We start from the raw sequence: 21,101 nt of genomic DNA, 5'->3' as shown, positions 1-21,101 counted from the left end.
TTTAATTCTCATTTATTTTTTGCCCACTTTTCTCTCTTTTTTTTGTTTTTTTTTCACAAGGATTGTAACAATGACAAAAGCAACGGGGTTCATTTTAAAGACTGTATTTGTCTATGTTACAAGTTGTTTGAGACATGTGTGCCCGTACTAGCTGTATTTTGTAGTGAGAAGTCTGATTCGAGTGGCAAGGCTACTATTTTCCACACTTGCTTCTTTGAACCTAGACAAAATAATATGGGGTTCATTTTAAAAAATTCAATGAGAAAATCCCGTACAATATTCATGGAAGCTGTTAACTAATAAATACCGAAAATATTACTGAGAATAATACAATTTTTCAACTTTTTTCCTACATTAACTTCTAGTTCATCAAACCAATTTTATACGTTCTCAAGCCGAACCTACCTTTTAATGAGTTTATGAGACATGCATCGATACCTATCGATGCTTCATAGATTATTATAAGCTAATAAGTTAAGCATTAGTATAATTGGCTTTCTCTTTCAGAAAAAAAAAAGTATAATGGGCGTTCAATTTGTAGTTTACCATTACTTAATTTAATGATTGGAGCATAAATTTATAATTATGAAAAACATGGTTTATGTTCCCGTGATTTTTGAATGTTACTTGAAGCATATGGGGTAACCGAGACAGTTGCACTGAAAGAACTACACAACATATATAGTGCCGATTCTGATAATTTTTAAGCCTTAGGAGAAAAATAAAAAAGGCCCTTAGATAAGTAAAATTTCAGTTATTTTTTCTCCAATTATATAGTTTAATAATCATGCGCTTAACTGCAAAATATAATGTTGCAAGTTCGATGTATGCTAAAAGTTACTTGTGCAAATACCAATTATTAATTATAATGATTAATTCAATTTAGGCCCCTTTATGAGCTGGTCCTTAGGTGTTTATTTTTTGAAACTACCTTCAGAAACGGCTCTTAACATATATAACAGGGAATCTAAGCCTGAACACTATAACTCACGTCATTGGATTACAAATGCTATGCTTCATGTTGTATTGTGTAACATATAACTCATATATCTTAGTTGATTTTGTACACTTATAAACATGAATGTCTCGCCCACTCGTATTCTGGATGAAGCATCGAAGTGTTTGAATAAGGAGATGGTTTTCCCAATAACATTCACTTCCCAAGGCCATAAATGACGTGCAAATACCCAACTTCTTGCTCTATCGAGGGTAGATTTCTGTTATGTAATCATCATTTGAAAATTTTTCGTTGGTTGATGGACCAACCAAGGGTGCTTCTGGTTCCGAGAGAGCTACTTGGTGGCCATTAAGCGCGTAGACAATAGTAGCCATTGTTGGTCTCTTGCTCGCATCTTCTTGGATACAATGCAACCCGATATGTATGCATCATTCCATATCATCTCTAGAGAAATTACTATCAAGTCTAGGATCGACCAAGTCTAAAGTTGCATTGCCCTTCCATAGATTCCATGCCTACAAAATTATCAATTTAGAATCTCAGTCATAAGACGCAAGTAATTGGAGTTTAATTTCTTAGTTTATGATGTAATATAAAGTATGAACTTACGCGTATGCATAAAACTTTCTTCGTGGTAAGGGTAGGCAACTGAATTACATATGTGACCACTTATTACCTCCAATGTTATAACACCAAAGCTATATACGTCTGACATGATTGAGAAACACCCTGTCAAAGCATACTCGGGAGTTATATATCCATTGCAATGGAAAGTATAAAGTTTTACATGTAAGAAAACTTTTAAGGATAATGTGTGCGTATTTTGACAAATTTCGTTTTGATTTTTGTCAAATGCGTTTATAACAATTGAATTCATCTAGGATATAAGCCAATATTAAGAGCATGAATTTAGATCACGATATTTACTATGTTCCAACAATTTTACTGGTATCAACATGATTTTGATCTTGTGCAACAAGTCTTGCTTATCCAAAATCGAAAAATTTTGAATTTATGGACTCATCCAACAATTTTACTATGTTCCAATAATTTGGACTTGTCCTAATTTGGCCTTAGCTTTATAAGAGCGGAATATACTGAATTGGATGATGATGATGTGCAAGAAAGGGCCAAGAAATTTACAGGAAAAGTTACTTAAATAGAAACATAAACAAACACAACTCACAAGTCACAAAGGAAATTGCACAAAAGTCATGAACCAAGAAAGTTCAGTAAAGTTACATGAAATGTGGGCAACTCCTTTTGTTTTGAAAGCGAACTTGGAGCCTGGAGGTAAATGTAAAATTAATAAATTATTTTTATGAAATACTTATATCAATACATATTTCAAATCTCATATCTATCTATTATCTATAAAATGTGGCTAAAGGTTTTAGCCACATTATCACACATGTGGACATGTATTTTGTTTTGTATTTCACATTATACATATTTTCGCTCAAAACCTAATTTTCTTTAATTTTATATCTTTGTCTTGTTCTTATTTTCTTCAATAGTTATTAAGGTTAGTTTTTTGAATTTTTTTACTATGAATCATTAATTCTACTCTATTTTCTCAAGGTTAGTTTCGTTTTGTTGTTTGGATTCTTATGATTTACGTATATTTCTTCATCAAAAATTTCTAATTAATAACCGTGATTTGTAAATCACTACAAAAAGACAAAAAATATATATAATAATAAAATAAGTAAAATCAAAAAAGATAAATTAAAATAACAAAACTCTCACCCTATCAAAGCCTACCACACTTTATTAACCTCAGAAATAACTGATAATTTTGATTTTGATTTATTTACTAAGACCTTCTCTTTCTTTATTCATTGCAATTTATAAAGGAATCTAATTTTGATGATGCACATTCAAGTTTTTTTTTTAAATTTGGTTTTTAGATTGCAAACTAGGTTTTTTTTTTTTTTTTTTTTAATTTTTGAATAAAAATATAGGGTTTTTGTTTTTTTAGAATGAAAAATCAAGGTTATTTTCATTTTGTTTTTGGGATGAAAAAATAGGGATTTTTGAGTTAATTTTTCGGATGAACATCAAGATTTTTGTTTTATTTTTTAATGAAAATTTAGGATTTTGTCAGACTTGAAGGAATATTGTAAAGAGAAGCTATAGTTAGGCAAAGAGATCAGTAGTGCTCTTGGAATTCATTGTTGGTGTTAATCTTTGTAAATGAATTCTCAATTGAATAGAAGATACATGTATAAACAAATTAAAAAAAATACTCAAAAAAAGGTGCAAGATGTTCTAATGCACATTTTATATTAATTCTTATTGTTTGTTGAATTTTAGCATATTGAATAGTCATTGTTACTATTAGCAAGTCTCCTATCTTTTTTTTTTATTTCAATCAACTGTTATATAAAAAAAATATTTACTTATTTTATAAATCCTCAATACTTGAATCCGCCATACCTTTGCAACATATTAGCATTTTAATATTTTCATTTGTATTATTATCAATAGAAATGTATAAAATATCATAATTAAATTTAATAGTGTAACTTGAAAGACACGTGCGTAGCACGCGGTCCCATAGCTAGTATTAGAAAATTAAATGGTGAAAATCTTATGAACAACAATGATTTACTGTTGAAATATAATAATGTGAATAGATTTTCTGGTGATTCTATAATGGTTGACTTTAAAGCTAACCATTTAATAAAAAAAAAGATTAAATCATTTACTCCTGTAATTTTATGGTGGTTGGCTTTGTAGCAAAGTAGTATAATAAATTTAATCAAATAAAAATATGTAACACTTTAATATTGAGTTTGAGATTTTTGATGATAACAAATATTTACTAATTTTATATCAAAAAATAAAATTATTTGGAAGTCTTTTTCTTTTCTTTTTTTTTTTTTGCATTTTAATCATACTTTGTACAATTATGATGATTGGCTTTTCTACTACTAAACAGCCAAACCTTATAATTAAGTTTGAAATTTTTCAATCATACTTTAACTTTAATTAATAAATAAATCTAATGAATCGAATTTTATTTTCAAATTATGAGCAATTGAAATTGTGGTGAGAATTATACCTCTAAAGTTATGTTCTTGTCCACAATGGCAACCTATTTGCAGTGTCATCTATCATTCTTAAATATTTTCATCCAAAGAGACAATTTGTTTCATTTGATTTGCCAAAAGAACTTACTAAAGGCGGTTGTAAGAAAGTGTTCAAGTAAACATAACATAATGCATAAATCAACTTATTATCCACATTAAAATCTCTTCAAGCTCACTAGCTCCCAATTTTTGTAGTGGAATTGTTTGTTGTACGACAAATTTGACTAGAACTTTAAAAATTAAAATGTTAGTGTTAGGTAAATTAAATAAAATAGATTTTAAGCAAATTAAATGAAATGGATTCTTTTTATAGAAAGTTGATTCTGAATTTTAATGGATATTTGGTACATAACATAGACAAGCCGAATATATTATAACTATTATTATAGATGTAGCTTAAACGTACCATAATTTTTTAATAGATTAAATAACTAACTATAAATTGAATTTTTTAAGCGTCTACTTAATTAACCAATATTTCCAGAAATAAAGACTTTTTCTAACTTTGAGCCGAACAAAGTTACGTAGAGGCGTAGAGCATTTGTCCTCTTCCACTGAAAACACACATAAGCAACAGAAAAAGTCTACAGACGAAAATTGAGTACTACATATTCTAATTGAAGGACGAAACAGAGTAAAACCAGCTCAAAAAATGGCTGAGGAGAGCTCAGTAAAGCTACATGGTATGTGGGCAAGTCCCTTTGTTTTGAGAGTAAAACTTGGTCTCCAAATTAAGGGCATAAAATATGATTATATAGAGGAAGATCTTGACAACAAAAGTGAGTTGCTGCTGCAATACAATCCAGTGTATAAGAAAGTTCCAGTACTTGTTCACAATGGCCGTCCTATTTCTGAGTCTTCTGTCATTCTTGAATATATCGACGAGGCTTGGCCTGCTGCCCCGTATTTGCTTCCTAAGGATCCCTATGAAAAGGCCAAGCATCGCTTTTGGGCCGCCTACTTCCAACAGGTAAAATTATCACTATTATTTTCTCCTTTTTATTAGCTGATCTTATTAAATCTTGTGCACTATTTATGTGAAGTTATACATAATTTTTGCGAAAAAGGATCATGTGAAAATAATATCTTTATTAGTCTTATTAGTAATAATAATAAGGTTAAGTTGTATAACTTCAAAATTTGACCGGAAGCCGCTTATATTATTAGGGTAACAAAATACTTTTGTTGTATATTTATGTAAATTATATTTTTGGACTTAAAAATAAGTGCTCCTTTTTTTTTCTATTTAATATCTTCCATGTTTCATCTTTAATTTGAAGAAATTAGAAAAAAAATCTTTTTTATGAGAGTAATAATAGATAAACGTTGATTAATGAGAATATTTTTTAAAATAAAAAATAAAATTATTGGAAAAATATAATCAATAGCTATTTTTAAAAAATGTAAATATAAATCTAATATTGAAAATGCTCTCATATATCATACTATTAAAAAATTATTAAAATAACGTAATTATAAAAATATATATGGAAACAATAATCTTTAGAATTGTTTAGAATGTAAATAATTGCAAGATGTGGGACTATAAACTAACATAAAAGAAGTGACAAAGTAAAGTTAGTATAAAATGCGTAGAGATCACCATCAATATTAAAAATTGTTAAAATTAAGATCACTAAGATTAATTAAGTAATACAAACAGTTAAAATGGTTAAGATATGGAAAAAACTATGACAATAAACCAAATCAACTAAAAACTTAAATTGACGGTTGAGATTCTAGGAAATATATATTGTATACTCTAACACGCCTCTCACACGAGAGTTCATTGGGCTAGAAGTGTGGATGCAACACAGGCTTTTCTCATACATGGTGCGAAATATTCCACCTGAATTTGAAGGGTGGTTGAGATTCGAACTTGTGACCTCTTATCACGTTGACTCTGATACCATGTCAAAGAACGAACTCAACCACAAGCTTAAACTGATGGTTGAGGTTCCAGAATATGTTATTTACACTAACAGACAATGGGCAGATATCGGAAGGTTTGGCAAAAACAATGATGACAGAAGGTAAACTAACAGAGGAGACACTGAAAGAGTTTTGGAACAAACTGGATATAGCTGAAGAATTACTGAAAAAAGAGATGTTTTCAAATGGATGCCCATCCTTCAAAGATGAAATGCCAGGATTCTTGGATATAACGTTGTATGCTTACTATGGAACATCTGATATGTCAAAAGATTTGTTTGGTGTTGAGGTTCTACCTTCAGATCGGTTTCCTTTAATAACATCATGGATAAAGGCACTAAGTGAAGTTCCTCTTGTAAAACAGGCGGGTCCACCAAAGGATAAGATGCTTCAACATCTGAAGTTTTTATTCCAGCATTACCTACCACCTAAGGCCTAACTTTACGTATGGGTCCATATTAGTCTTATTTTACTATGTTGTTTGAATAATGTTTACTATGGTACATGAGTTCAATAACAATCATGTTGTAACTTGTATGGTTGCTAATAATTGGTATGTAGAACCTCGTTGAGGGTAAATTCTCTTAAACTAATTGATGGATGTGTTGTATATGGGGCCTTGAATTTTGATATTCATGCATAGACATTTGGGAGTGTAAGGAGTAAGTATGGAGTGTTGTTTGGGAAATAATATGGTGTCAAATAGGTAGAGATGATCATTGGTAGGGTATAATTAAATCTAGACTCAGATATGGATTTATTATGTTTTTTGTGGTCTTAGATTCAGATCCAGATCACTAGCAAATAACTATTTAAGATTCCAACTTTTATTGAATTAATAACTCATCTTGTATGAGACTATCAAACTATGAGACATGTCAATATAATTAATCTATTTCTATAATTAATCACCATAAAATTATTATTATAAACTTCAACATACTACACATACAAAAACGATAAACCTAACACAATTATACAATAGAAATGTTAAGTTCTTATCATAAAATTATTTCAATTAAAAAATTTGTATTCATCAATCATTGATTCTCAAGATCAAATATAAAACTTCAAAAGCTAATGCAAAAAATTAAGGGTGTTGCTATTTTTCGCCACCCCTTTTCATTTTTTCGCCACCCCCCAAAATTACTTAATTGCCCCTGGATTTAAAAAAATTACAAAAATGCCATTGGAGTTAAAACATAATTAATAAATGTAAATCACGCTTAATAACACTATTAAGAATTTAATGCGGATGATTTGTCTATATATATCGAATTCTGAGATGCGTTTGAAGTACGAATTCAAACACGGTACTATCTCTCTAAAAAACTGGTACTATCTCTCTAAAAAGTGTTAAAGAAGTTGTAAGGCGTAATTGGTTGAATATGGCTAACGAAAGCGACTATGAGTCGGATGCGGTACGTAAAACTGTCGTTCGAAAAAAAAAAAAAAAAAAACAAGTCGCACAAATCTAGGCGACTGAACCAAGGTTCAGTCGCACAAATCTGGGCGACTAACCCATGGTCCAGTCGCACAAATCTGGGCGACTGATCCATGGTCCAGTCGCCCAATTTTGTGCGACTGGACCATGGGTTAGTCGCCCAGATTTGTGCGACTGGTTTATTAATTTTTTTTTTTTTATTTACGTATTAATGTTTTTTTAAATTATTATTATAATTATTGTTAGTACTATTATTATTATTATTATTATTGTTGTTGTCATTATTATAATTTTTATTGTTGATATTTTTATTTTTTAAATTTTTTAATATTTTAATTTACGTAATTTATTTATTTATTTAATTATTTATTTATTTATTATTGTTATAATTATTATTATTATTGTTGTATTTGTTGTCATTATTATTACTATTATTATTATTGTTATTATTTGTCTTGTCATTATTTATTTATTTTAAATGTTTTTAAATTTTTTTATTAACGTAATGTTTTTATTATTATTAAAATTGTTATTGTTATTGTCATTATTAGTTTGATTTATCGTTATCTATTTATTTATTTATTATTATTATTATTATTATTATTATTATTATTATTATTATTATTATTATTCTTATAATTATTATTATTATTATTATTATTATTATTATTATTATTGTTGTTGTTGTTGTTGTTGTTGTTGTTGTTATTATTAATCCAATTATTATTATTGTAGTCATTAATGTACTTAATTTATATCATTTCAAATGTGCAGGAGTTTGAAAACTTTGGAGACAACGTAGACTTCTCCGGTCACCTTGTTACGGATAGGGAATTTATCTCCATAGATGAGTTACATAGTTGGGCCGATGCGATAGCAATAACAATTGGTTTTCAATTTACACGTGCTTCTTATAAAAAGAAAGAAGGACGTTCCAGAGTTAGTTGTTATTTAAGATGTCACCGCTATGGTAAACTTAGGGGTGATGTAGATAATGTAGATAATGCTGCCCGACCTGGTTCTAAAAGTAGGAGTTGTGGGTGTAAATTTATGATTGTAGGAAGTAGTCGTAAACCAGGAGAAAGACCTTGGATGGTAAGGGTGTGTCCTGGTAAAAAGGGAAAACATAACCACCCGTTCTTGGTGTACAGAGATGGTCATGTAAGGGCGAGGATTAATGTAGATATTCGGGAGCACATACGACAGCTTAGTGCAACCGGCCTTTATTATGAATTCTATTAGAGATAATTTTCCTGGTTTTTATGCTAGTATGAATCAGATATATAATATTAGGCAATCAATAAAGAGAGATGAAATGGAGGGCAGGACTCCCCTTCAACACTGTCTTCATATGGCCACAGAACATAATTATGTGGTCTGGACAGAGTTGGATAATGACGGGCACTTGAGCAGACTTTTAATTGCAAATCCTACTTCAATCCAAATGATACGTACGTGGCCGTATGTTGTGCTGATAGATACAACGTACAAAACGAACAAACCAAAGTGGCCACTATGTGAAGTGATCGGAATGACGCCAACAAATCACAACTTCTTGGTTGCGTTTTGTTTGATGCGAGATGAGGCGGCTGTGTCGTACTCGTGGGTGCTGCAGGGATTGAGAGATATTTTTGGCAGTGCTCAGACTCCTAGCGTCATTGTAACCGATCGTGACGAAGGTTTATCTACAGCTATTCGTGACCTCTTCCCAGGTAAAAACGCTATGTGAGTTCATTATTGTGGTTATATCTATTGATAATGTCTTAATTACGTTCACTGTTTTGTTTAATGTAGATGTACGTCATTTGTTATGCACCTGGCATATTGGCAACGATGTTGAGAACATGGTGGACAAGTTGTGCGGCGGCAAGAAAAATCAACAAGGGCAGTTATTCAGGAAAAGTAGATGGAACCCCTTGGTTGAAAGTGCTACAATCCGGGAATATGAAAAGAGATGGGAAGGGATCGTCAGTACGTGGTCGGTTAGGAACCGAAGGGTCGTTCGGTATTTGACTGGAACATGGATTCCACTTAGAGAGAAATTTGTGCGTGCGTGGACGAATGATTGTTTACACTTGGGTAACCATACTACCAGCAGAGTGGAAAGCCAACACTCGTCTTTTAAGTATTACCTTGGTAGCGGTAATAGCTCATTCGATACCCTTTTTCAAAAGGGCGCACGCACAGATTACAAATCAACAAGCTAAAATCCGACAATCACTACAGGAATCCATGACTTCTGTACCAAGAACGCTACGACAATATTTCTTTAGACTTCTTTATCGCCACGTGTCTCTCTATGCCTTGGAGCAGATCCAGAATGAGTGTAACCGCATGTTAGAACTGGGTGATTTTGCATTGAACAAATGCGGTTGTGTACTTTAAAAAACCCATGGATTGCCGTGTGCATGTTATTTACAAATGACCATTGGATCACATGGTGCTTTGTATTTGGATGACATTCATGAATTCTGGAGTACTTTGAGGTACACAGAGGTAGGAGACGAACCCAATGAAGAAGTACGAAACGCGAACGCCAATGACAAAGAGTACTTTGAATCTCTGGTCGATGAAGTCCTTAAATCTGATCTCGCTTTTGTTCGCCGAATGGCTGAGGTACTTGATTATGAATTACACCCAGATGGTGCGGATATACCTGAGCCTTACGCTAGTCCACCGAGAAAGGGAAGACCAAGCACTAGTAAAACCATGAGAAGGAGAAAAAGTTCATTTGAATATAGCCGATCATCTTCTCGTGGTCGAGGGTCTAGATCTTCTTCCCGCGGGAGATCAAGTGGCAGATCTAGTGGCCGAGAGACGCAATCTTCAGTAGGAATTAAGTTCAGTTTCAACTTATCCGGTAATTGACTTAATTTTTAGTTTTTTTCATTAATTATTTGTTATTTACGCATATTAACTTAATTTACATTTATTGTAGATGATCCAGGAGGTTGTGATTTCTCACTGTTTCCATGGCCTGATTACATCCCATTCATGCTTCCTCCTTATTTGTTCGACTGGATTGATGTGTTAGGTGATGGTAACTGTGGATTTAGAGCAATTGCCGTCACAGAGCTGGGAGGCGAGGAAGCATGGCCTCTTTTATGACGTGCTATGAGTATGGAAATGCAAATGAACAGAGCGCAATACCTAACTTTGTATCTATCTCAGGAGTCACTAGACGAGTCAATATTCAGAGTAGGTTCACACACCGATGGACCTGCTCCTTTCATGCACTGGTTCGATGCACCGATGTCTTTCTACTCTGCAGCAACGTTTCTTAACATTGCCATTGCTTATTATGGTGCTGCTGACGGGAATCCGCAATACAACTGTTTGATTCTTTCGTTAAGAAAAGCACAGGCCGCGAGAAGTGTAAACAAACTAATACATATACTTTGGGTTAATCGAAATCATTTTGTTCAACTTTTTATGAACGACGAGCCTTGGCTGGTCTAATAAGAGCTGGAGGAATAGACTGCACGAACCCAATCTGTCGCAATGCCCGCTCCGGCAAATACACCTCCACAACATCAAAGCAGGTGATACCCCCGATGACTGTGGTGCGTGGGTGCTCATTCAGCAACGCAGCAGCAGAAAAATTGTAGGGAGTCCATTCAACCTGCATACAGGCCAAGTTAAAAAAAAATTTCCTACAAATAAAAAACAACATGCATGACAAAATGTAATGTAAAATACCTGAGTCTCTGTTATTGAGTCCAGAACCTTGCGGAACTCCATCAACCTGTCCAGCTCACGACCTACTTTCTTCGGCATCCACATCTCCGCCCTAGTCATGTTTGGCACATCATCTCGGCGAGGATGAGGGCGGAAAGCGGAGAAGTACTCATAGATCCATGTCTGGAGCAATGTGAGGCATCCAGCAATGGTCTTGCAACCAGCCCTAGATGCCATTCCGAGCTGCCTGTACAAGAACGCCAAGGTCACCGCACCCCAGGCCACGTCCTGTTCATCGTCGTTGACGACAACTATCGGGTGAGGTCGCATGCCAGTCCTGGTCTTATCCGCCAACAAGGTAGAGCCGATGACAGCCATGTAGTACGCTGTGGTCTGGGTATCCAAGGCCTGCGACCTATGACACAGTCGCATCAGTTCAGCAACGCTTATGCATCCGCTGGTGAATGAACCTTTACGTCGAAGCTCAGACAGAGGCTCGCCGACCAGATTGGTGATACCAACCTCCCACTCCGCCTCCGAAGGCTCAGCCGGCAGAGAACCATCAATAGAAATGCCCAATATGCGTTGCACGTCGTGCAACATAATCGTCATCTCTCCCCAGGGCATGTGAAAGGTGTTCGTATCCGGCTGCCACCTCTCGACGAACGCCGATATCAAAGCAGAGTCGATGTGCTGGTGCATAATGACCGGTAGTCGACCGAGGGAAGTGGAAGGTAGAAAATCGACTAGCTCATCGGACATATCCCTCAGTCCGATGATGGACTCCACCGGTCTCTTCCTAAAACGGCACTCCAGAATCGGAGGCGTACGCTCGGAGCCGTCATAAATAAGTTTAGCTATGTGCCCGCCATAGCTAGGGATCAGTCGCGTATCTGTCGGCCCCCCGGGCTGGGTGATGTCACTAACCAGTCCGTGTTAGTGGACTGTGAGGGCCTGCCCCGTGGCGGCTCATTATCGACAAAACTTCCTCCTGCACGCTCAGATGCGGCGGAAGAACTCGGGCCGCCAAGGGCAAATCTGCCGTCGGGGCCACGAACTATAGTCCAGTCCAATGGGGCAGGCTCAGGAGCTTGGAACTGAACATCATCAGCATCATTATCATCATCACTATAAACCCCCCAACTACTCTGGAGGCTATCAGCCTGGTCATCAAAATGAGTACGCACTTGGTTCAGCGTACTCGACCTTTGGGCCTCACTGTGTCTGGCCGCCTCTTCCTGCCTAGCCCTCCTAGCAGAACCCGTGACCCCCCTCTCATGCGGGTCCCCTCTGAGTAAGGTAGGCCTAGAACTATTACCTCTCAACAATTGCCTAAAAAAACCCTTTCCTTTTCCTTGATTACCAGCCATTTTCTACAATTTTTTACGGTTTCATTCAATATTATAAATAATAATATTTCTAAAAACATAATAATCATAAATAAAATATGGAAAAAAATAACATAAAAAACAAAATAATTAATTAATAATACAAACATAAACAATTATATAACAACAAAAAATTAAATTATTATTAACTATCACAATAACAGTAATAACATAAAAAAAAATTATATTTATAATAATAATCACCTTTTTTTTAAAAAAAAATCAAAAAAATTATTAATAATAATCACCTTTTTTTTTTCCAAAATTAAGTACAATATTAACATTTTATTAAAAAATATATATAAAATTATTAATAATAATCATGTTTTTTTTTTATATTTCAAACTTTAAATATATTTTTCCTAAATATAAGGAAAAAAAAAATATATATATATATATATATATATATATATATATATATATATATATATATATATATATATATATATATATATATATATATATAATAATCAGTTTTTTTTTTTAATTTCAATTTTTAAATTTATTACTCCAAAATATACAAAAAATTAAAATAAAAAAAAAAAAGAAAATGAGTCGCCCAGATCCAGGCGGCTGGACCCCGGTTCAGCCGCCTAAAATTAGGCGACTGAACCGGGGTTCAGCCGCCCAGATCTGGGCGACTCATTTTCTTTTTTTTTTTTTTTTTCCGTAAAATATAAATAACATATATATACACTTACTAAAAAAAAAATAAATAAACATTACAACATACAAATTTAAACTAATAATTTATAAAACAAAACATAAACATATATTTAATAATAAATAAAAATAACAATAACAATAATAATAATAAAATTAATGATAACAACATTAACATATATTTAACAATACAAAATTAACAATCACAATAATAATAATAAAATTAATAATAATAACATTAACATATATTTAATATTAACAAAAATAACAATACAATAATAATAATAATTAAATTAAGAATAATAAAATTAACAAAATACATACGGAAAAAATAAAAAAAAAAAAAAAAAAAAATTGGAGTCACCCAGATCTGGGCGACTCCTATTTATTTATTTATTTTTTTTTGATGATTAAATTTAATTAAAAATAACTTACCTCGATTGATAAATCCCGGATTGAACTTAATTTTTGCTCCCAAATTTTGCTTTTGTATGTTGGTTTTTAGTTGTAGTGAGAGAATTTTTAGTGTGAGTGTGGTTTATGTAGAAAACTTTAGGTTTAATGGCATAATTGTAATTTTTTCAAAAACCAAGGGCAATATAGTAATTTACTAAGGGGGTGGCGAAAAAATAAAAAGGGTGGCGAATTATAAGAATTGGGAAAAAAAGGTAACAAATCTGATTACGTAAAAATAAAGCAAAATCAGCACTAAAAACTCATCAAGTCCACTAACTCCATTTTTTAAATGTTTAATTGTGCGAGTGGGGTAGAAAGTTTGACAAAATTGACAACAACTTCTAGTATTTTGTGCATCGAAATGTTCACGTAGACCGGTCAAATTATTGATTAGGTGAGTCTTAAGTTGAATCGAATAAAATTTAGATTATGAATTTTTAGGTGTAGTAGTTTATAATTTTGGTTGATTTGGTACATACATAATAAATTTTTATATTTTTATGAATAACGTAAAATTGTTATTACATCAGCAAATAATTAAAAACTCAAAATTAATCCAAAACTAGTTAAAATTACGGTTTAATTTATTTTTTTTCCAATTTCAAGTTTAATTATAGATTTTGAGTCGAAAATTTTGAATTATAACTAAAATTAATTTCGAATCGAGTTTTGAGTTAATTTTGAATAAGATTGACTCTAGTCAAGGACAATGGTTTCGTAGATAGAGCTTTTTTGTACACGTTCACTTGCACAGGTAATACACACATGGCACCACTACATGTCTACAGACTACAACTGAGTGGTGAGTACTACTCCACATATTTATCTATTCGTAAGATAAAAGAGACTAAAAGCCTAAAACCAACTCAAAAAATGGCAGAGGAGAGCTCAGTAAAGCTACATGGTATGTGGGCAAGTCCCTTTGTTTTGAGAGTAAAACTTGGTCTCCAAATTAAGGGCATAAAATATGAGAATATAGAGGAAGATCTTAACAACAAAAGTGATTTGCTACTGCAATACAATCCAGTGTATAAGAAAGTTCCAGTACTTGTTCACAATGGCCGTCCTATTTCTGAGTCTTCTATCATTCTGGAATACATCGACGAGGCTTGGCCTGGTCCCCCGTATTTACTTCCTAAAGATCCTTATGAAAGGGCCAAGCATCGCTTTTGGGCCAACTACTTCCAACAGGTAAAACTATCATTATTATTTCTTCTTCATTACATGTGTGGAGCAAAAATGGTCACTAATATTTGAGGCCTATTTATTATAATTTTTTATTTTTAGGTTAAAATTAAGTAACTAAACCATATTAAATCAAACGTAACAAAAATGTAAATTGATATCACAGGCCGGTATTGGACAACGTAGGGATGCTCATAGGTTGGATAATTGGATTTAAGTTGGTTTTAATAGATACAGGTCTAGACTCATTATTTTATCAGCTACTTTCCTGATAGTCCGTCCACTTTTCTCCTACACAGCCTAATAAAACTTAGTGGTTATTTACGTTATTCTCAATGCTTATTATCATATTTTTAATCCCTACTTATAATATCTTAAATGTCTATTTACATCATTTTTAATATCTACGTATAATATTTTAAAAAATATATATTTAGCCGGCCCAATTAGAGATAGTCCCTTACGAGAATTTGTGTTATTTTATACTTTCTCCGTTCTAAATTAGTCGCAATATTAGAAAAATTGCACTATTCATTATCATTCTTAATTTGTGATTAGTTTTTAATTTATAGGTTAAAATATAGTCAAATGAAATCTTATTTGATTCGTCTCAAAAGTTATTGATTTTAAATATTTATAATTTTTTATTATACATAATTAAAGATATTAAGAATTGAATTTAGGGTATTGAACTGCGTATAAAAAAAAACTCCTAGGAGCTACGGTTTTTATAAGTTTAGACACAAACTCGTTGGATTTTGAGATTGATAAGTCCAGGTCTTTAATGATTTTAATTTAGTTGTTTATATTTTTATTTTTTGTATTTTATGATTAAAAATAGATTTATAGGAAAAAGAAGGTAAAAATTAAAAATAAAATTTAGGGCTCAGGTAGGGTTTGGGTTGGGTTTCGGTCTATGATGAATTTATAGTATGTATGGATTTAAAGACCCTAGACTCAAACCCTAAATCAAATTCACAGGTTCTAAGAACATTTGATTGAGGCCCTATAACTAGAGTTGCTTCTACAGCAAATCCAGAAAAGATCTTGAACCTATGATTATCCTTATTTTTCATGTGGCTAGAAACAACTATGAGATTCTAAGAGAAATGTAAATTATTGGCAGATATCTGAAACTATGGGCAAAACAATGATGAAAGAAGGTAAACTAACAGAGGAAATGCTGAATGAGTTTTGGGACAAGCTGGATATAGCAGAACAACTACTGAAGAAGGAGATGTTCCCTAATGGCAGCCCATCCTTTGAAGATAAAATCCCAGGATTCTTGGATTTAATGTTTTATGCATACTTTGGAACATCTGAAACAACAGAAGAGGTTTTTGGTGTTAAAATTGTGCCGCCACAAAGGTTTCCGTTAATAAAATCATGGATAAAGGCACTCAATGAAGTTCCTTTTGTGAAAGAGTTGAGTCCACCAAGGGATAAGCTGGCTGAACATCTTAAAATTGTGTTCCATACTTTTCTAGCACCTAAGGCCTAATTGTATGGTCCTATGCTCGGTTATGTTGTTAGAATATTGTCTATCTTCTGTAAGGCAGCTCATAATTGGTACTAGACTAATAGGTCCTATGAGTCTTATGTATTCCCATTTTGCTTTTTTTTTTTGTTTGTTTGTAATAAATGATGGTGATGTAGAATTTGATCTAGTTGAGGGTAAATTATCTTAAACTTGAAGGATGTTTGATGAAGGGTTCAATATTTCAAAATAGTAAGAAATGACAATAAATTTATCTTCACGAATCAACAAGGATTATGAACGCGCGATAAAAAACAGATAAATAAGGATACAATACTCGCACTTGTATGTCCTTGTTTGTTGAGGCCCTTCATACAGGAGTTATTTGGCTAAAAGTGTGAATGCAATATGTGACCTCTTGTCATATTGACTTCTGATACCATGTAGGAACCAACTAAATTAAGAATTTAGCTTTTGGTCAAGTTGATTTTTTGACATTTACGCACCAAATAATAGATCAGCGATCAATTTAACTTGATCTACCACAATACATGGAGAAAATCCTTTTTGTCTTTTTGATTACGTTTCTTTATTAAAAGGAATTGCTATGACTTATGCTCACTTCTAGCTAAGACTGGAAGCACCTACTTGACTGATTAAGGCTTTACTCCTATTATTTAAAGTTGCTACTCGTTCATGATATGGTTTATTATTGTTGGACAATATTGACCGACTATAAAGTCTATAGAACAAGTCGTTGATTACGTTTTACCAAACAAGAAGCCTATGCTACGTACGTAATATTGAAAAATGATAAAAAGAATTAATTATATACAATTAGTGGGGGTATCATCAACCGTTAGGTATTTTGAATTGTATCATTTTTTAATACTCTTTTTGTTTCAGCAACATGGACAACATGGTCCTATTTGATTTGAGCATGTTTGTAATAGCAGTTATTGAAATCTTAATATCTTAAATTGTATATAACTAAAATTATAAAACGTTAATATTAATAATCCTTGCGTTGAGACGAATCAAATTAGATCTCACTTGACTATGTTTTAACTTATGTTTTAACTTATATATTAAGAGTAAAATACAAGAGTGAGCTATTGATGAAACTTGTTCATAATGGCCTTCCATTAGCAGAGTCATTGGTCATCCTTGAACATATTGATGAAACTTGGACTAACACTCCATATCTCCTCCCTAAAGATTCTTGTCAAAGGGCCAAACATCGTTTCTGGGCTGCTTATTTTCAACAGGTAACTGTTTGCTTCCTAGATATATGTTAATTGTTCTATTACTATAAAGTGTCAACGTACTCATGTTAATGAACCAATTCAACTAAAGTTTAAATTGATGGTTAAGGCTTTAAGATTTATTATATAACAATAGCTCTTTGGGCTAACTGTGGATGCAACATAAGTATTCTTCATACTTATCGATAGTGCAAAAATACGGTTTTGGTTACGGTCGCAATAACAGATTTTGCAGTCAATACGGTCTATATTTTAGTCGCGGTAAAACTCAAAAACCTTAACAATACAGTGATACAACCTTGTTTTGCACTATGCTTGTCGCTATTACACTTGAATAGAGGGAAGTGTTAGAATATATCATTCATATATTCTTATTATATTTATATTGTTGTAGCTCTGATACCATATTAAGGAATAACTCAATCAAAAGCTTAAGTTGATGGTTGATGGTTGATGCCACAAAATATGTTATGCAATCTAGCAGGGAGGATGATATTTAAACCCGTGACCTAATCTTTGATGCCATATTAAAATTCAACTCAATTAAAAGTTTAAGCTAATGTATTCATAGGTATCAGAGATTTTTGGCAGAGCAGTCATACTAAGCACACAAGGGAAACAAACAGATGAAAAGATGAAGGAATTCTGGAACAAGATGGATGTTGCTGAAGAATTTATGAAGGAGATATTACCTAATAGTAGTCCATCTTTACAAGAAAATTTCCAACCCAGATACTTGGATATTGTGTTATACTCATTTTTTGGAAATTGTGATGTTGTGGAAGACTTCTTGGGGGTTAAGCCTTTATGTACAGAACGATTCTCACTATTGACATTATGGATTAAGGCACTGGGTGAGGTTCCTGAGTTTAAAGAGGTTTCAGTTCCTGTGCAAAAACTGGTTGAATTTCTTCGTGCTGTGCGACAGAATATATAACCTCTGCACCACAAGCTTAAATCATTGTTTTACATTGGTTGTACGTCTGTATTAAGAGTTACTTTTATGAGATACCGTCTCTTAGTGACATCCTAATCATAAGAAGCCTATATTCTCATGGTCTGGAACACGTCTCATGATGAGACCGTCTCAGAACAATTTGTGTTTACTAAAATTGTTAGAGCATAAGAATGGTTGTTTGATGCCTTGTTAAAATAATGTATTTTTTGGTAAAATTGATAAGCTAATTATTGCATGTTTGAAGGCATAAAATTCACTTTTATTTGCTAAATTGATCCAAATACTATATTTGGAAAAATTTAACTTTAACCTTTTTGAAGAAGCTTTCGTTACTAACATGTTTACTTTCATTATGGGTTTTGGGTTCTAAGCTTTGCATGCTCTACATTTGGAAGATTTGCGAAATTTTGTTGCTTATATCAAAAATTTCTAAGGCCCGCCTCACGGTTTCTAGGTTAAAAGAGATAAATTGAACAAGTATTACCGTCCTCTATTAGGATGCACTATTAAACCAAAATTGGAATTATCCGCTAAAAACTATAGTCGAGCATGTCATGAAACCTAGTAGTTATATATCCTTTAAACACATTACACATACTAAGAACTTAATACCAATCTTAAGGACTTAGCTACACTGATGAGTGTCTTAAATCTTATTCTGTTCTTGTTTGTTTATATTCATTGCTTTTCATCTTATTAATTATTTGTAATGTTTATATAATTTATCATGCACACCTTCAAGCTAGAATATTCATCAGAATTCCTACTCAGCTCAACATTTTTGCATTCACCTCCAATTGTATCAGTTTGTGATTCAAAAGGCTAAAATATAAATAAAAATAATGCAAATTCATATGATCGACCACTTTACATATACTAACTAGTCAACCCAATAATAGTCAATTTTATAAAGCTACATATATAGGTTCACACATGACTTATTATTTTCAAATGAGGAAAATAATACTCCATAAATAGTACTAGTACAATCCATGGGTTGATACACAAAAACAAGTCCTCAATTATAGCAACTAATATTGCAATGCAATCACAAACAATAAATTACATAAGGAGATTATACAATCATACAACAATGAAGTATCTAGACCTTTTGAGGTGCATACTTTTGTTGGATAAACTGAAGAAAACCCACCATTTTAGGCGTAGGGGGAGTCACCTCATTTACTTCAGGAACTTGTTTCAATGCTTTTATCCATGAAACCAACAATGGATATCTTTCAGCTGTCACAAACTTAACGCCGAACATTTGCTCCACAGCTTCTTGGGTTCCGAAAAGCGAATAGAAAACAATATCTAAGTAGCCTGGCTTTACATCTTGCCCATAAGATGGAACTCCATTTGGGAAGATCTCTTTTAGTCCTTGCTCTGCTACATCCAATTTCTCGAGTACTTCACTTATTGCTTTTTTCTGTGCCTCCCCTTCCGTTGTTAGTGTGTTTCTCATCATGTCAAATACCTGTTTGTTGCATAATTTATCAACTAATTAGTCTTGGTGCGCGCCTTAATTACCCAAAACGCACATGTCATTATTTGTAACAAATTTATAGTCGAGATATAGTATGTATTTTTGTTATGTTACTTCAAATTATCATGCTAGAGACAAAGGTACATGTTTACTTAGTTGTATAAGATCAATATTTATGTCGTAGATAGAAAAATTATTAGATGAAATAATTCAAGTTCCAAATTTTTTTGAAAGAATTTTACAATCATCTATATATGCAATAGATGTTTAAATTAGGGTAAGATTAAAAGTTAATGATCAACTTATGGACAAAAACAATGCCAAAGCTTAATACCAAAAGATTTTAGTTAACTACTTGAACTAATAGATTAGTATCGTTCACATTAAATTATTCTCCATTCATTGCAGTATTCTATCATTTTAACCTATAAGTCTGAATCTTTCCCATTCTTTTCTGCTTCAACCCTCCGGGTGATCTTCGATCTTTCTTTTAATTCTATTGAATTTCAACTTTCTATCTTTCATTTATTCATTTCCACCTTAACACTCACAATGGAACATCTTTAGTTTATACGGGACAAAAATAATCTTGATTATGCAATGAAAAGCTAAAATAGAAACTCTTTCTTATCCATCATCAAATGTATAAACAAAAACAAGTCAAATAACAGGATACGTACCGGCCCGAAAAAGGCAGCCCAAAAGCGATGTTTAGCCCTTTGGTAAGGATCCTGCGACAGAAGATGCGGAGCATCGGTCCACGTCTCGTCGATATATTCAAGGATCACCAAAGACTCTGCAATTGGAAGGCCATTGTGCACAAGAACAGGCACTTTCTTATGCACTGGATTATTATGTAGCAACAACTCACTTTTGTTGCCTAAATCTTCTTCTATGTACTCGTACTCTATACCCTTAATTTTAAGGGCTAGGTTCACCCTCATTGCAAAAGGGCTTGCCCACATTCCATGTAGCTTCAATGAGCTATTATCTCCCATTATTACTTTCCTTTGTTTTTCTCACCTTCCAATCAAGTAATAAGCCTATATATAAGAAGTCTCACAAAAATTATGTATCAGGTTCGGAAAGAATGAAAAGCGGTATATATACCCATAA

General features: G+C 32.7%; 4 protein-coding genes across 4 annotated transcripts; 3 read left to right on the top strand and 1 right to left on the bottom strand.

Moving 5' to 3' along the window:
* Nucleotides 1–4,430: 4,430 nt before the first annotated feature.
* On the top strand, nucleotides 4,431–6,804 carry LOC130797546 (glutathione S-transferase U9-like). The gene is made up of 2 exons (XM_057660158.1): nucleotides 4,431–5,023; nucleotides 6,050–6,804. The coding sequence occupies exons 1-2, from the start codon at nucleotides 4,706–4,708 to the stop codon at nucleotides 6,422–6,424; spliced, it is 693 nt and encodes a 230-aa protein (XP_057516141.1). The 5' UTR covers nucleotides 4,431–4,705; the 3' UTR covers nucleotides 6,425–6,804.
* Nucleotides 6,805–14,374: 7,570 nt separating this feature from the next.
* LOC130797544 (glutathione S-transferase U9-like) lies at nucleotides 14,375–16,555 on the top strand. Its single transcript, XM_057660156.1, has 2 exons — nucleotides 14,375–14,805; nucleotides 15,926–16,555. Exons 1-2 carry the CDS (start codon nucleotides 14,380–14,382, stop codon nucleotides 16,298–16,300), a joined length of 801 nt encoding a protein of 266 aa, XP_057516139.1. The 5' UTR covers nucleotides 14,375–14,379; the 3' UTR covers nucleotides 16,301–16,555.
* Nucleotides 16,556–17,394: 839 nt separating this feature from the next.
* LOC130798737 (glutathione S-transferase U10-like) lies at nucleotides 17,395–18,478 on the top strand. Its single transcript, XM_057661837.1, has 2 exons — nucleotides 17,395–17,544; nucleotides 18,113–18,478. Exons 1-2 carry the CDS (start codon nucleotides 17,395–17,397, stop codon nucleotides 18,476–18,478), a joined length of 516 nt encoding a protein of 171 aa, XP_057517820.1.
* Nucleotides 18,479–19,376: 898 nt separating this feature from the next.
* Nucleotides 19,377–21,101, bottom strand: LOC130797545 (glutathione S-transferase U10-like). The gene is made up of 2 exons (XM_057660157.1): nucleotides 20,666–21,101; nucleotides 19,377–19,976 (listed from the first exon to the last, which is right to left on the bottom strand). The coding sequence occupies exons 1-2, from the start codon at nucleotides 20,981–20,983 to the stop codon at nucleotides 19,602–19,604; spliced, it is 693 nt and encodes a 230-aa protein (XP_057516140.1). The 5' UTR covers nucleotides 20,984–21,101; the 3' UTR covers nucleotides 19,377–19,601.

This window comes from Amaranthus tricolor, chromosome 13 (genome assembly GCF_026212465.1).
Source record: "Amaranthus tricolor cultivar Red isolate AtriRed21 chromosome 13, ASM2621246v1, whole genome shotgun sequence".
Classification (NCBI taxonomy): domain Eukaryota; kingdom Viridiplantae; phylum Streptophyta; class Magnoliopsida; order Caryophyllales; family Amaranthaceae; genus Amaranthus; species Amaranthus tricolor.
This window is presented reverse-complemented; position numbering and strand designations above follow the sequence as displayed.